This window comes from Monopterus albus, unplaced genomic scaffold (genome assembly GCF_001952655.1).
Source record: "Monopterus albus unplaced genomic scaffold, M_albus_1.0 scaffold1.1, whole genome shotgun sequence".
Classification (NCBI taxonomy): Eukaryota; Metazoa; Chordata; class Actinopteri; order Synbranchiformes; family Synbranchidae; genus Monopterus; species Monopterus albus.
In genome coordinates this window covers 1872461-1887941 of record NW_018127881.1, presented here as the reverse complement: position 1 = coordinate 1887941, position 15481 = coordinate 1872461, and the positions used below count along the sequence as shown (strand labels likewise).

The 15481-nt window shown below is 39.2% G+C and overlaps 1 protein-coding gene across 1 annotated transcript in view; it reads left to right on the top strand.

Annotated features, from left to right (window-relative positions):
- Positions 1–15481, top strand: part of ppp1r16b (protein phosphatase 1, regulatory subunit 16B) — a 74215-nt gene that overhangs the window by 42835 nt on the left and 15899 nt on the right. The window contains exons 3-4 of the mRNA XM_020597803.1: positions 7489–7559; positions 14848–14993. Of these exons, the coding sequence (XP_020453459.1) occupies positions 7489–7559; positions 14848–14993 (217 nt within the window). The remainder of the gene's footprint in view (positions 1–7488; positions 7560–14847; positions 14994–15481) is intronic.

Genomic DNA, 15481 nt, shown 5'->3' with positions numbered 1-15481 from the left:
GGAAAGCACTACGCATTTTGTATTCTTCATTGATTTTACCATACTTAGAGTATGGCGTTGAAAACTGGGGAAATACATACAAAAGCTCACTTCAACCATTGTATATATTACAAAAAAGAGCGATAAGAATTGTGCATAAGATGGGGTATAGGGATCACACCAATGGAGCTTTCATACAGTCTAAATTGTTAAAATTTTTCGATTTAGTGGGATATAAGACTGCTGTGTTTATGTATAAAGCCAGGAACAATTTATTACCTGATGGATTTCAAAAACTATTTAATGAAAGGGAAGGGGGATACAATTTAAGGGGTCAGTTAAATTTAAAAATTAATGTTATACGTACAACCAAAAAAAGATTTTGTATCTTCATAAATGGGGTAAAACTATGGAATAATTTAAGTGTGGACATAAAAAATAGAATTGATGAGTTAAAACATAAATATAAAGGTATGTGTCAATCAAGATATATGCAAGAACAGGTTTAATGATTAATTAGATGGAACATTGTGGGTGTAGTGTATGAATGTTAACACTTTGTCATAATTCTTTAGTATATTACTTGTGTGGTGTAAAAGACAATTTTCTAAGAATGTAATTATGTAAGAATGTTAACACTCTGTAATAATTTTTTAGTATATTACTTGTGTGGTGTAGAAGAGAATTATCTAAGTAGAGATACTACTTGCAAACCAATGATGGTAAGATGATGTCATGGGGTAGGACTGGATAAGTCTGACTTCTTCCTACTCCATTCAAGCATGTACTAGGTATAAGCAAATTGATAATGGATTAGCATTTGTGGATATGGGTGAAATTTTGTGTGTTGACATGTCGACTATCTTTACTTGCTTGAAAGAATTAAAAAAAAAAGTTTGATAGAAAGGGAAATACAGGTGTTACAGCAGCAGAGCAAAGGTTTCAATTAAAGTTAAAAAGAATAGAAGGCTAGAATCTAGTAAAGTATACAATAGAAGGTTAGTATTAATAATAATATAGAATACGTACAAAGTAAATGAGATAGTAAAGTGTGTGTGTGTAGTGACAGGGAGGCGACAATGACATTAAAGTGACCAGTGCCTTTAAGCTGTGCAGTTAGACAAATTAGCCTGTAGTTTCTGGGTTATTTGAGTTTGCTGAAAGCAGTGTTGTAGGTTGTGGAGGCTGATGGCTGAAAAAAGAGTGAGGTTTGCTCCAAACAGAGCCTGTAGTAAACGTAAGGTGCAGAAGTTCAGTTATATTAATTTCAATATTTTAACCACGGTGTATTTTGCAAAGGTAAATGAGTATGTAAAGTTGTAGTATTAGGCAAGGGGGAATACCTTGCATGGATATTTCCATGTGGAAGGCCACAAAAATGAAATATCTCTGAAATTATAACAAGTGAACCTTAAAATATTTGCTTGTGCCAAAAAATGTACTGAATAGCACTGTCCCAGCTGTAAACACACCCCAAATTGTCACTTTTATCTTCTTAAATGTACACTACAGTTGGGTATTTACAGTTTTAATAACAAGTGATAGAAGCCTAATTAGTATTTATGACCCTCTTTCTACTTCAGAGTCCACATTACTGTTTGTGAAAACCTAAAAAAAATGTCATCAGCTTTCAGGAAAGTTATGGCCTAAACAACTCACATGGGATTCTCCAACACACACACACACACACACTACTGGCATGTGGTGGCAGATAATCACCATGGTAACCTTTCGATGCAATGAATAGCTTTTTCTAAAGATTTTTGTGTTTGTACGTGTTTACTTGGACCCATAGGGTGGTGGTACAGAGAGATAGGAGCCACATTCATGGTGTGTTGCCAGCTCCAAACTCTTTTTTTACATTCTCCCCTCTTTTTCTCTGCATCCTTTAGCATGATGGATAAGGTTTTACACCCCACACTACCATCTAAGTTTTGTATGATATATCCCTGAAGATCCCTTTTATCATAAAACTCACGGCATGGGTGAGATGAAAGTGAAGTTGTACATTTTCAGTTTTTCTAATTAAGTCTGAGTCTGCACTCTGCTAATGTGCCATGGATAAAAAAAATGGAATGAAAAAAGACTATTACAACTAAAGCTGCAGCATTTAGTCAGCAAATCATATAGCAGAAAATAAAGTTTCAGCTATTTAAATTAGTTGAAAAATTGTCATTTTTAAGCAAGATTACCAAACATTTGCAGGTTCCAGCTTCTCAAAATTGGAAATGTACTGTTTTTCTCTGTGGTATCAATGTAAACTGAATATCTGGAGTTTGGACAGATGGTCAATTGGTTTTCTGACCTTTTTATTTAAATATGAAGTCTGACCTGCTGATTCTGATTTTTTTCCTTTGCAAGAACTGACACAAATATTTTGCAAGTTTTCTATAATGATTTTTTTAAATTGTAAAAAAATAATACATTATAGCCTATTAAACCAGTGTTAGCTTTACATTGTGCAATATTTGTACTTCCTCCAGATGTAAACAGGTAATAGAAACATAAACAACATCTGTTACATCAATCCTACTAAACCTGCAGTATTTTTGAAGTGTGTGTAGTTTGTGTTTGCTGTGTTTTACCACAGGGTAGACATACTGTACATATACATGAATTTCAAGCGTAGCCAGTAATTTCCTCATTATCTACTGTTTGTCAGAGTTCTGAACCGTTGTTTTACCGTCACCAAGGTGTTTCTGTGGGCTCCTCTGTGCGCTTTTTGCATGCAAAGCATTTCCAGTCCACCACTGAACACACATCTGGATTAGACATGAATGCAGGCCTCACACGAAATGTTACTATGCTTTTGGTCTGCGCTATTGCATGTGCAACCAGAGTGAACTATTGTGCATGTAAATTTGCCCGTCATACAATCAGATAGTGTCTGAGACTGATCAGCTGCTCACCAGTCAGTCAGCGGATCAAACTAAAACCCGGCCACTGATCATGTCTCAGTTGTTTTGTTCCTGCTGTTGACAGCTTGACATGTTAAATGATTTTGCTGTGTGTTCTAATCTAATCTAAGTTATTCACTGGTTCTTGTATGTGAGGACTCGCTGAATTTTTGTTAATTGAACATAAAAACAAGCAAACTGAAGACATGATCTTGTGGTGGATATTTTTTCATCATCTTGTAAGGTGACACATTGTTTTGTAAAATTCTGTTTAAGCTGAGTGAAGCTGCTAATTAATATTTTAACCGTGTTTGTTATTGTAATTACAGAGATAAAATCCCATTTGTGATGACTGATATTATTTGGGCTCTGCCTGTGTAAGCTAATGTGCCCAGAACATTATGTTAATAGGTTTGTGCCTTTTAAAGGATTTTGTTTGTTTTGGATGTTAATGTATGCTTGGTGTTTTTCAAATGACATGTTTGATCCATCGATCTTTGAGCAGGGTGGGGATTGGGTTTGAGCTGTGTCATTATATGTATGTGTTTGTACTGTGTGTGTGTGTGTGTGTGTGTGTGTGTGTGTGTGTGATGAATTGCCTCCTAGAGTTTTGCCCCTGGAGAGTTTTCTGGCACGTTTTGATAGAAGAGTTCTGTCAGCCCAGCACACACATTCACACACATACATTGTATAACAACACATACTGTAACTGTAAAACTGGATAAATCCAAACCAAAAAAAAACACTTTGAGCATCACTGCTGACACAAATAAATTCATATCATACAAAAATATAATATTTTGTTGTTTGGAACTGGCTAAATATTCTTCCTAATGCACGAAGGGACTGACTGCATTTCTGTACGGTTTGTTTCTGTTTGGTGGTGATGTAGGTGCATCACCATTTTAAGGGAATATTTCAGGTCTTTCAACAGAAAAATTGGCTCTGAAGTTGTTTTGGTTTAGACGCATTTATATGTATCTCTGTATGACAGGTGTTGACGTGATAAAGAAACATTTTGCAACCACGTTTGCGCTGTCACATGCACACTTTTATATATCTGCTCACATACACACACAATCTTCATAGTGTAACTGAAGTATATTGCATAAAAGGCAGATAGCTTGAATTTCACAAGCACTTTATCGGATACTGTTTACACAGATTGGTTCAGACGGACTTAAGATTGAAGACAAAAATCACCTAGCCGTGAAAAATCAGAGCGAACCACAACATAAAATATGCATGAAAAGAGAATTAAACAGAGCAGCAGAACCATAAATATTAAGAACACAACTATATGAAAGTGTGTTTCTGACTGATCTGTCTTTCTCCTATGGCTGTTTACACATCTCTCTGTCTCACATCATCAGATACATTACACACCATAGTTTAAATCCATTTCATCCTAACTAATCAGTGACCACAGAGGAAGCAGTTCAGGACCGATGCATATTTTTTTATTGCACGACTGCCTGAAAACCAATCAAATATAGACGTGTCAGGTGGCGGTGAGCGTGTCTGTGCTTTTGTTAATCTCACTCTGGTTTCCAGCACATATTTTAAAATGCATAATTTCCAGCTTGAAGAGTCAGTAGAGCGATTTGACTTCTGCACCCGACAGGCGCCATTAGACAACTGTCACCTTCTGATTGCTTTTCCAGTCTCGAATAACGGGACAGCATGATGTGTTATACATCGCTGCGTGCATGGGCAGTGCGTTCAAGCAGTGGAAAATCTAAATGCACAAATGCAGGAGGGGGCTCCCAGGTTAATGGGAAATGACATGCACTCAGTAATTCCCAATAAAGGACCTGTGTTCAAGCTTCACGTAGTCACACATACCTGCCCATACTGCAGCACTGCTTTGTGTCTGTTACCCCAGCCAATGTTTAATGGAGATTAATAACAGGGTGTGCTAGCAGGGAAGTGCACAGTGACGGGATAGTGTTTATTTAGTGCTGGTGTTCGCGCAGACGGCGTCACATAGACTAACTTCATCCAGATCCCCAACAGCAACCATTTGCCCACTTTGTTGACTTAAGCTGTTTTAAATATGTTCTTCTTTGTCTTTTACTTTTTTCTTTCTTCTTCTCTTTTCTTTTCTACTGTAGGTGCTAAGTTAGCTGGGCATGCAACCACTTGCTGCACTTTACATAAACACACAATCCATTTCTTTCTGTGATTGGTAGAGACACATTTGACTGTTTAAATCTTAAATTCAGTTTATTTCTCGTTTTCATGGCTTCAAGATTTAGAACCGATTTATCACTTTGTTAGGCAGCGGGGATGCTTGCCATGTTATGTAGCAGCTCAATTGTGTTGTTCTGCTATGCAAATTTCTGTACAGATTATGCTATGATAAATCAGAATAAAGCATTTTAGAGGAGCTGGCAGCTGAAAACATCTAGAAGCACCTCAGCTGTATAACTTGCTGAATGTATGCTGATTCAGGCTTTGTGTTCACTTAAAGTAGAGAAGTAAATTCATATATACCGCAGCCAGTTTTGCTGGCTTCCCTTGGGCATAAGGAAATAAAAGTAATGCTGTCAGTTGTTTTCATACAACCTTGTGCCTGATGAATTCTTTTAAATTGTTTTATTTAAATGCAGTTTTCAAGCCAATTTAGATTCAGTTATAGCCTTCTTAGGCAACAAAACATGACATTTAGATGAACCTTTGAAAATTGTACCGTACAATAAACACCTCAGTATCTAATTACAAACACTGCGGTTCCTCAGAAATATGTTGTTTGTTCTGCACGACACAGCACTCCAAGATGGCGTGTGACGTTTACCACATGCAGTCAGACTGAGCTTGCATAGTATAACCTTGGGTCTGGTTCCCACTCACTGCAAGGTTTCACATTTTTTCCCCCTCTGTTAAAAAGGAGTGCATGAACAGGGAACCACCAGTGTTGGCACCTGCAGCAGCTCATTCTGTTTTAGTGGCCTTGGATTTTAAAGACACCTGATGATGTAGATGTGGCTGCCGCAGAGCCCCTGTGTAGGTGGCATACGGTACTGAAAATGTTCTGCCAAGGTGAAATATCACAATTACATGTTGAGAGGGAAGCTTATTAGAAGCCTAATACACCCAAAACTGAAGAAATGGAATAACAAGAGAGGCTGATGATGGCTGCACTTCCATCATTCTGCTATATTCTAGAAAAAAACCCTCCCTCAGTCACACTGTGCACATTGTGCTTCCATTTTGACTAGCTGCCATTATCATCAAACAGTACTTCCACAGCCCCTGTGTATAAACACTAACCTTTCTACTGTTCATCTTTCATTTGTATTCATCTTGTTGTCATGACCGCCCTCTCCAGCATAGCTCTGCTCCCTTGTCTTTATTAGCTGTCACATAAAAATGCAATTCATATCATGGCCACTCCTCTGGGAGCCCAGGCTGTTCTTAACTTTGGAAAGATTTCTGCCACAAGAAGGCATGTGCCGAAAATACCTGCTGTCATTGACTTTCTCGTACAAAAGGTACCAGCAGCTGCATGTAGAGAAAACAAAAAACCATTTACTGTAAACGGATAATGCGGCCTAGGTTTGGTTATTGTGACAGAGCTGCTGCTGCTCCAACATGTAGCTTTCTCTATGCAGTAGGGCTGCAACTTACAATTATTTTAATTATCAGTTAAACTTCTAATTAGTTTCTCAGTTAAACATTCAGGCAGTAGGTGACATCATCATATGTCTTCTTTGGATGACCATCAGTTCAAAACCTGAAGAGATTCAGATCTGTGTACACCACCGCCCTTATGATTTTGCGTGGTGTATTTAGTTTACCATGTGTATGTGACCATTTTCTTTGTCTAAGGGACAGATGGGATTACTGTCATCCAAAATCTTTCTTATCTCTCTCTAACCTGACTCCTCCACTCGACTCTGTGTAATTGAAGCGTCACCAAAATGGGGGATAATGACGTGAATGAGAATCCTGTGTGCCACTGCCACTTCCTGCTCAGGCCTGCAGGTTTAGCAGACACACATCTGTCCAAGGTGCAGACTGTGGTAGTTGAAATCCTGTGATCTAGGGTCTGGACGGAGGGTTTATCTGTTTTGACAGTGAGGCAGACAAACCGTGTAATCCCAGGAATTATTACATCATCCTTTATCACAAACCCTCCCGAACTCACCTCACCCGCCATTCATCCATGTTTCCAAGGTCAGCTGGGTAAATACCCGGACAGGGTGATAAGCAGATTGATTGGAGGTGTCACCGTGTAACAGAGGGTTAAGTTGAGGTGCACCTGTGGGTCATGTGAACAAATAAGAGGAGTTAGCTTGTATGGAATGTCATCATGCTTTTATCCTGCATCTGTTTTGTTTGCAACAGCCAAATCATCTTATTCTTTCTAAAATCTTGTTTATAAGTGAGCAGCCATATCACCACGCAACATGTGTGCCTCTTAACTCGCAAAATAAAGTGTTTCGCTTCTCAGCTGCAAAGTTTTTTTTTTATTAGTGCGAGTGAAACCTGCAGTGAAGTGAAGTGATGTCTGTAAATCTGATTTAATTTGTACAGAGAAAATGAAATCCAGTATTTCAAAAGAAGTATTCCACATTCATTTAAGTTTCTTCTTCTCTCTTTCCACCAGTTCGTTACCTGCTGAGGAACAATGTGAGTCCAGACCTCTGCAACGAAGATGGTCTCACGGCCCTGCATCAGGTAAGATTGTTTGACTCTGTCCCTCACTACCCGTGTTTGTCTCATCCTGTTTGACTTCACTGATGTGTCTCTCAGGCAAATGAAAAATAAAATGATAAAACGTAAAGATAAAGTAGATGTTAGATGTCAGACAACATGAAGATGTCCTCTGGTTACACCAGTGTCAGCCACTATTCACGGGGCTGGCGAGCTGATCCTCTGCAAGACGCTGCATAGGAGCTCATTGCCATCAGTGTGCGCAGGTGTGTAAATGATTTACCATTTACTGAAAGAAAAAAACTCAATCATAGAGTAGCATTGCATTATTTCAACTAATATAGGCTCATATGTGACAGATGGGACTTGAAGGCTTAACTCAAAATGAGGACTGGGTGTAATATAGTGCTGCATTACCAAAGACCTGCAGTTCACTTTTAAGGGATACATCAGTTTTTACATATTCTGTATAGTATAGTCCTTAAAAGCAGATCTGGGATAATACTGTTGAGTTGCTGATTCAGGCTTTTCATGTACTTATGATGTAGAAATATGCCACAGACACTGAGAATCACAGGGTGGTTGGAGCATACACTGGCTTCCTGTGAGCAAAAGGAAATTAAAGTAATGCAGTCAGTTATTCTTAGGCAAACATGTGCATAATGTGTCCACCTAAAAGGACCTTTATTTAAATGCAACTTTAAAAAGCCATTCGAAATGCAGTTATGATCTCCTTGTGTAGCAAAACATGACGTCTGGAAGGTTATGTACAAAATAGCAGAAGAAGAAATAAGCTCATTTTCTGTACCACTTTGATGCACATAGTACAAATCCACTTTTCTCTACGTCAACACCGAAGAAGTGGTGGTTGACCCGTTATTTTTAAAACGTCATTAGTCAAGTTTTACTTTACCATCACGGCCCTATTCTTTCTTGAAGTAGAATTCATTTCCTGGTGTGATTAGTCTGCCCAGCCAGGAATTAAAGGCTTTGTGTTGAAGAGAGTGTTGAGGTTGCCTGAAAAACCGATTTTCACAGTAAGCAAATGAGTCCAGCATTAGAGAAATGAGTCCATTTAGATGTAGGAAGGCCTACATTCACTTGCTAACTGGAGCCATTACTGCCATGATATTCAAGGATTCTAGCCCATTCTAATCACTTTTCACTTAAAATTGCTCAGCTGCCTAAGTAAATTATGGATGATTACATGTGTCATTTGGTCAAAAATGAGCCAACCGTTGAAAGGTTTTGTCCTTAATTCCTATCACTTATAGCTAATTCATGCCTCTTTACTTTTTAATGTACAAACATTTGTTTTGACTGTAGTTTAAACAACAAGTACAACAAGCGTCAAATAAAATGCCATACGGTACTCAGAGGATCTAGAGCTGGAGTTTAAAAGATGTTCATCCAAAAATAAGCAGGCTGGAAAAGGCTGTCGTATTTCGGTTTGTTGCTCTTAACAGCAGGCCACGCATGAAGCCGCTGCGGCTGCTGGTTTACCTGCTACAGGTGGGAGATGCCGATGAACAACAGCTCAGCCTGTGAACGAGGATTTTACTTGTTTTCACTCGATGGCATCTTTATGAGTAGACTAAGTGTAAAGTGAGAGATTTTTGAGCCCTGAAGTGGAGTCGCATCTTAATGTAAAATAAAACTGTGCTTTCCAGATCAATGATTCTTTCTTTCTGAAGAATGTGATGCTCATCCACATTACAGTAGCTTCTTCCCTGCCTTTGATCCTTCCTGCCCCCTCTCTTCTCATTTGTCTCTCCCTCCAGTTCTGCTTTACCTTTTTTCGCTCTGCCTCGGCTAACTCAGCTGCCTCTCATTCCCTCTTGGCTGCTCAAATCCTAATACTCGTGCTCTTGCTGGGAGGCAAAGAAATGACTAACGAAAGAGAAAATTGAAGTCCATCAGTCACCACCACTGTGGCTGGTATTTTAAAAGCTGTGGGCCATTGGCTGCCAAGAGAACAGATTGACCTTTTGCCTTTGAATGTGTGTGCACCTGATAATTTGCTGTTTGGATGGGTCAGCCAGCCTCGTGTCTTCAAGATGAGGCCATCTCACTTGTGCTACAATTTGGGAACTATCACAATACACACACAGGCAGATAGGGATACATTGTAGAAGCACACATGGAGAATTTGTGCATGTACTGTACACACAAACACAGTCCTGTTGCCACAGGATAGATTAAGGAAAGATAGATACCAAGAAAGGAGGCAGAGAGAGGTGGTGTAAATGAAGGAAAGTGGTGGTGATGTTTCTCTAAATGAAATGTCATACCTTTCTGGGGTTGGCTTCACCTCACTGATACAACACATTAATCACTGTATATGTCAGGACATGCACACACACACACACGTTTTACACACTGCAACAGTTACTCTGTCTGCTCTTGAGAAGAGATTAATGCTTCATGAAAGCACCTTTATAACTTTAGTTCTAATAGAGACTTATCATTTTCTATAGTTAGTTGACTAGATGACACTGGAGTGATGTGAAGAATAAATGAGATCTTTTGTTTTCAAGTCTGCATGTGTGTGTGTGTGTGTGTGTGTGAGACTAGGTTAGATTTGATGAGTACCTCACAGTGTGATTGGCCTGGTTGAAGGAGGTGGGAAAGTGTGCAGGGCCTCTGTCCCGTCGTCTCTAAATTCTCTTTAGTTCTTCTGTTACACACAGTCAAAAATGAGCGTCTGTTCAAATGTTAATGCACTTTTACTTTGTATTGCATGAACTTAAAAATTAGGAGGGAAAAGGTAATTGAGGCAACAGTTGTGGTGACAATTTTTTTTTTTAAATTTGTTAGCAGCATTTTGCTTGTACCAGTAGCTTTGTTGGCCATGAATTCTGTAAGTTGAAGTGATTTTCAAAAAGAACATTTTACATCATATGTTGTAATTAGGGGTTTTACATTATAACTGATATTTTTAAAAAATGCAAAATTGACACAATGTTAATAATACACATATAATAGTATCATAAATAATCCAGAGCCAGTAACTATCTGGTTGACACTTCAACTAAATAGGTATTGCACCTTAACACTGGTTGCTATCCAGTGTGTGGGGGGGGGAAGCACCACCATGCAGTAACCAGCTAGGTAGCTACTATAATATATTATTGTGAATTTCTTTGGCCACGATGATCATGTAGTGAAAATCTGAAATTGTGACAGACCTTGTACATTTTTGTCAAAGTACAGCAGATTAACTTCAGATTCCATGTAGCCTGTGCTGTATTGCAGGTACTCGGGGATATTTTTGGTACTTACCAGCAGATGCTTGAAAACACACCTGCCTCAAGTGTTGTCTCACATTTGCTGGAGTTGTAGCTGTTAATCTGGCTCTGACCTCGTGTTTTGTTTCAAGACCCCGGTGTGGTCGCGTGGGCATGATGACCCAGAACATCAACAGACTGCTGGAGTCACATTTAAAAACATTTACTTCGCCGATTCAGCCACTCAAGGATTTATGACTGAAGCAGGCTTTTAGCTTGTGCAGTATGATCATCTGTGGCATTTGATCATGCTGAGCTGTGAAGTTGTAAGACTGCATTCCTGTGTGGGTCCAGACTTCTCATCAGTCATTCAGCTCCTCTTTACTTCAGGCTTTGAGGGCTCGGACCTACCAGCCTTTCAGTACTGTGTTCTTTCACTTAGCTGTCAAACTTCAGTAATAACCTGGAGATTTGTCACTTTGCACTTCTATTTAGAAATGATCAGATCTAGTGTTGATGCCATTTTAGATCATGTGTCAAGTAGACTGACAGAAGAGATGTTAAAATAGAGGAAATAACATTTCACTGGAGCCCAGAAATAATCAATGAAAGTGTGCACAGTGTACTTGACTGCAGGTCACAGCACAGATTCAATTCATTTATCCTTTCAGGTCTAATTCTCAACAGCTGAACCTGGCATCTCAGGTTTCTTCAGTCAGACTCCTTTACGCTTTATGATTTGCATTTCACCTCTGGTAAAATTCAACTTCCTGCAGTCTCAGCTCTGCTCTCAGCCACCTGGTCCTGGTCTTGCTCACTTTAACCCCGTTAGGACCCCCATACTGTAGCTTTCATGTATTCCTTTTTCTTTTTATGTGCCTGCCTGTTTTAAAAATATTGCTTTTTCCTACTCTTATTCATTTCACAAAGATTTCTCCACACACATTTTAACATCCTTCACTTTAAAAAATGGTCAAGGCAGCATTTTAAGCAAAAGACGTAATTCAGCTGAGTTGCATAGGTATGAGCAGAGTGATGAGGCACCAGGGTCCTGCACAGTGATTGCAGGAAGCTCAATAATGTGAGTTAGCATCTAAAGTTTGCTCAAACCAGACTGATCAAGACTGTAGCAGAAAAACACCTCAAGAGTGTGTTTTGTTGCATATGAATTCTAAGTTTTATTTTTAAGTAAGTTTAACAAGTGAAATGTGATGTGACCATTCTCATCTGCTAGAACAGCTCTAATTGGATTTGTTTTTGCTACTTACTGCAGTCACAGGTAAAATTGAGATTTTAGTGTCAGTTTAGAGGCGGTCACGTGGACAGGTCGGTGCATTTTCTACAGTCAGTTCTGTACATGCTGTCCAATTTGTCTTATAAACCTTTGTATCCAGACATTAAAATAATCCACAGGTCTTTTGGGGCACATCATGTAAACAGCAGCTACAGTTCATAACTGAATAAGAATTCTTTTTGTTTTTCTGACCTGACCTTCTAAACTGCCAAATGATGCTATGTGTTATAACTTACTGTGAGAGATTCAGACATTGATATAAAAAGGTTATCGATCTTGTTACCTCAACTAAAATGTGAGTCACTAGCTGTGGTTGGCAGCCAGTTGTGTTTCCAGTTGATCAGCATTTGTTTTCTATGCATCTTTTTCACCTCTTATCTGTCTTCCTGCTATCTATCCTCTGCATCTGTGCAGCAGTAATTTCATTTCCTGTCTTAGCTTGTATATCCATTTATGTACTCCCTCTGCACCCCTGTTAGAGCCACCTTATCTGATCATCATTGGCAGTGGAAGCTACAAAACGGCAAAGAATGCGCACAACTCCTTTTGTCCTTATGTCAATATGGTCTAATAGTCTTTTTAAGAATTGAGTTTTTACCAGAAGGGAGAAGGCAGAGACAGAGAGAATGGATCTTAGGTGAATGAGGACAGAGACTGAGCTTTTGTTTTAAGGCTGGTGGTGATATACAGTAGGTCACTTGGTTCCAGAGGTGTGGCAACATCTGGTTGCTTTGTCACCAAAACAAAAGTACCTGTTAGCTGGAATAAAATCTGAAATACTCATTACAAAAAGAATAGTTGTTATCTGGAAAGTAACATTTATTTTTTGCTCATTTATTTAATATGGTTCTACTTGCTTATTTTTATGGTGTTCGTTACTGGTGCCGCTGGTCTTTTAATTGTTCTTACATCACATGAATGCAGGGACTAAATCAAAATTCTGTTTAAACGATGCTGAAGAGCAGAATCTGTTTTTGTTGTTTCCCCAGATTGATATTTGTCTGCTTTCTAATCTGCCCTCTCGTTCTCTTTCTTAGCATTTCCTTCCTGTTGGTTTATATTCCTGTTTGTGCCGCTCTGTGTATTACTGTTTGACTTGTTCTCACGCCTACCCTGAGATAGCAGAAAACTCTAGAGATTACACTTCAGCTCATCTTCAATGTAAATCCATTACAAGAAAAACAGTCTTCTCCCTGCAGTACACCTCAACTTCTCAGGGTTTATGTGGTGTGCATGTACAATGTGGTGTGACTTTCAAAGAAAAGTGGGGGATGCTGAGAAATTCAGTTTGGGAAAAGAAAATTTTCATTACTCAGTGTGACAGATGCATTACAGCATCTATAAATCACAGTTTTTTTAATCATGTGGACTTGTAAAGATGCTGGATGTTTCACTTTAGGCCTCTCACCACCAGAGACTGAACTTGAAGGAGAATCTTAACTCCTGGGCAGGATAGAAAACCAGTCAGAGCTCCTTTTCAAACATGGGGTGCTGATTCACTAGAACCAATTAAAGACTTGTGGGTTCACCCTGTGATAGATTAGTACTGTAAGTGACCTAACCTGGCTGCTATTTCCTGAAACCCTAATCAGGGCAAGCAGTTTAAAACATTTTATTTGGTCCTTTTCTTCCCGGTTATCTCCATTTTGTTTTTATGTCCAGCCAATCTTTTTTCATTTTCAGCTTGCTTAGATGCTCCTCTCAGACTCTGGATCCAGGGAACTGTGACAGAATAATCCAGTTCTTAAACTTCCAAGTTCCTTGCAGTCTCTCTCTTTCTCTCGTGTTTTCTCTGCGCTGTTTTGTCTGTTCAGCAGCATGTCACTGCCACGCTCACACCAATTAGCTCTAATGGAGAAAACTACCACTGCTGACAGCAGTTTGATTGGAGAATGGTGTTTATGGAAAATTCTCCTTCCTCCCCACCCTGTAATCACACCCAGTTTTACAAGGAGAGTTCTTTATATCCCAGCATGTCTTTGTCTCTGTGGATGGGAGTGAGTTATGAGTGCATTTCCAGTTTTGTATTGGATCCAGGAACAACCCACACAGTGGCTGAGATGTCGGACTGATTGTGTCCAGATTGGCTTAATGTGTTCTCAGCTTTGCACTCTGAAATATGCTGTGGCTCTTGTGTGTGAGATTTTCTTTGGTTTGACTTCTTTATGGACTTGTTTGTCTGTACTGTTGGTGACATGAGTCACATTTTCTTGCAATGATTATTAGAATTGTTATCATTGAAATAAAAATTCAATGACAATGTTGGACTAGCTGTGGAATACTCGTACTTTATTCCTCTTTTTCCCCTTTTCTAGCACCGGTTTGATTATGTAAAGACCAGCCAGATATACTGACTTACATTCTGTTAGGCTGTCATATTTACAAAAATATGAAGCCGCTGGCATATGGAGACCACGTGATATACAGTATATAGCTAGACTAAGTGATACATATTGTGATGTATTGAATTTCAATATATTGTGTGCAGTTTATGTCACCAGAGTATTCATTGACGAGCAGGTCGTAAACAGATACAAGTGGCCTTCTTTCTCTCTGTCATGTCCCTTTGCTCTGAACCTCATGCTCTCCTTTCTTCCTTCTTATTCAACCCCTCCTCTTCTGTCTCTTGCTCCATGACTGTCTCTCTTTTTGTCCCCTTGTCCATCTGACGCCCTCTCATCTCTCCCACTTCTCTGTGTCTGTTCCCGGGCTTTAAGATATCAGACCAGCATGTATTACAGTATCAACCTGAACACATTTCTCCCTCCTCTCTTGTCTTATCTCCATGCAGTGTTGTATAGATAACTATGAGGAGATGGTGAAGATCCTACTGGACCGAGGAGCCAGTGTCAACGCTCAGGACAATGAGCTCTGGACTCCGCTACATGCTGCTGCGACCTGTGGCCACACAGGACTGGTGAAGATACTCATCGCACAGTAAGTCAGACATTTACCAGGTTTCCTGCAGTGTTGTATAGGAGGCTTTCCACCTCCGCAAATATCCGAAGAAGTTCATATTTATTTATTTGGATCCCCACTGGCTGTTACAATGTAAACAGTATTCTTCCTGAGTTCTCAATGTGTGTTAATCATAGATTAACACACATTGATCAATCTCCCATACTGTATATATACATTTAAATATTTGCACAATCAGTGAAGTTTAGTAAGTATTAAAACAACAAACTAGAGCATTACAATTTGTCTGGATCTGTTTGATTCATCTCAGAAAGAAAAAAAAACAGTAAGTTGTTGTGTGAATAAGTTTATGGTTCATATTCTATCAACACATCAACAGACAGGATGGGCACACCGTAGTCTGAAATTAACAGGTTTAGTTGTCCATCCATCCATCCATTTTCCTTCGCTTATCCGGAAGACTTCCCTCTCTCCAGACACTTCCTCCAGCTCCTCCAGGGGAATGC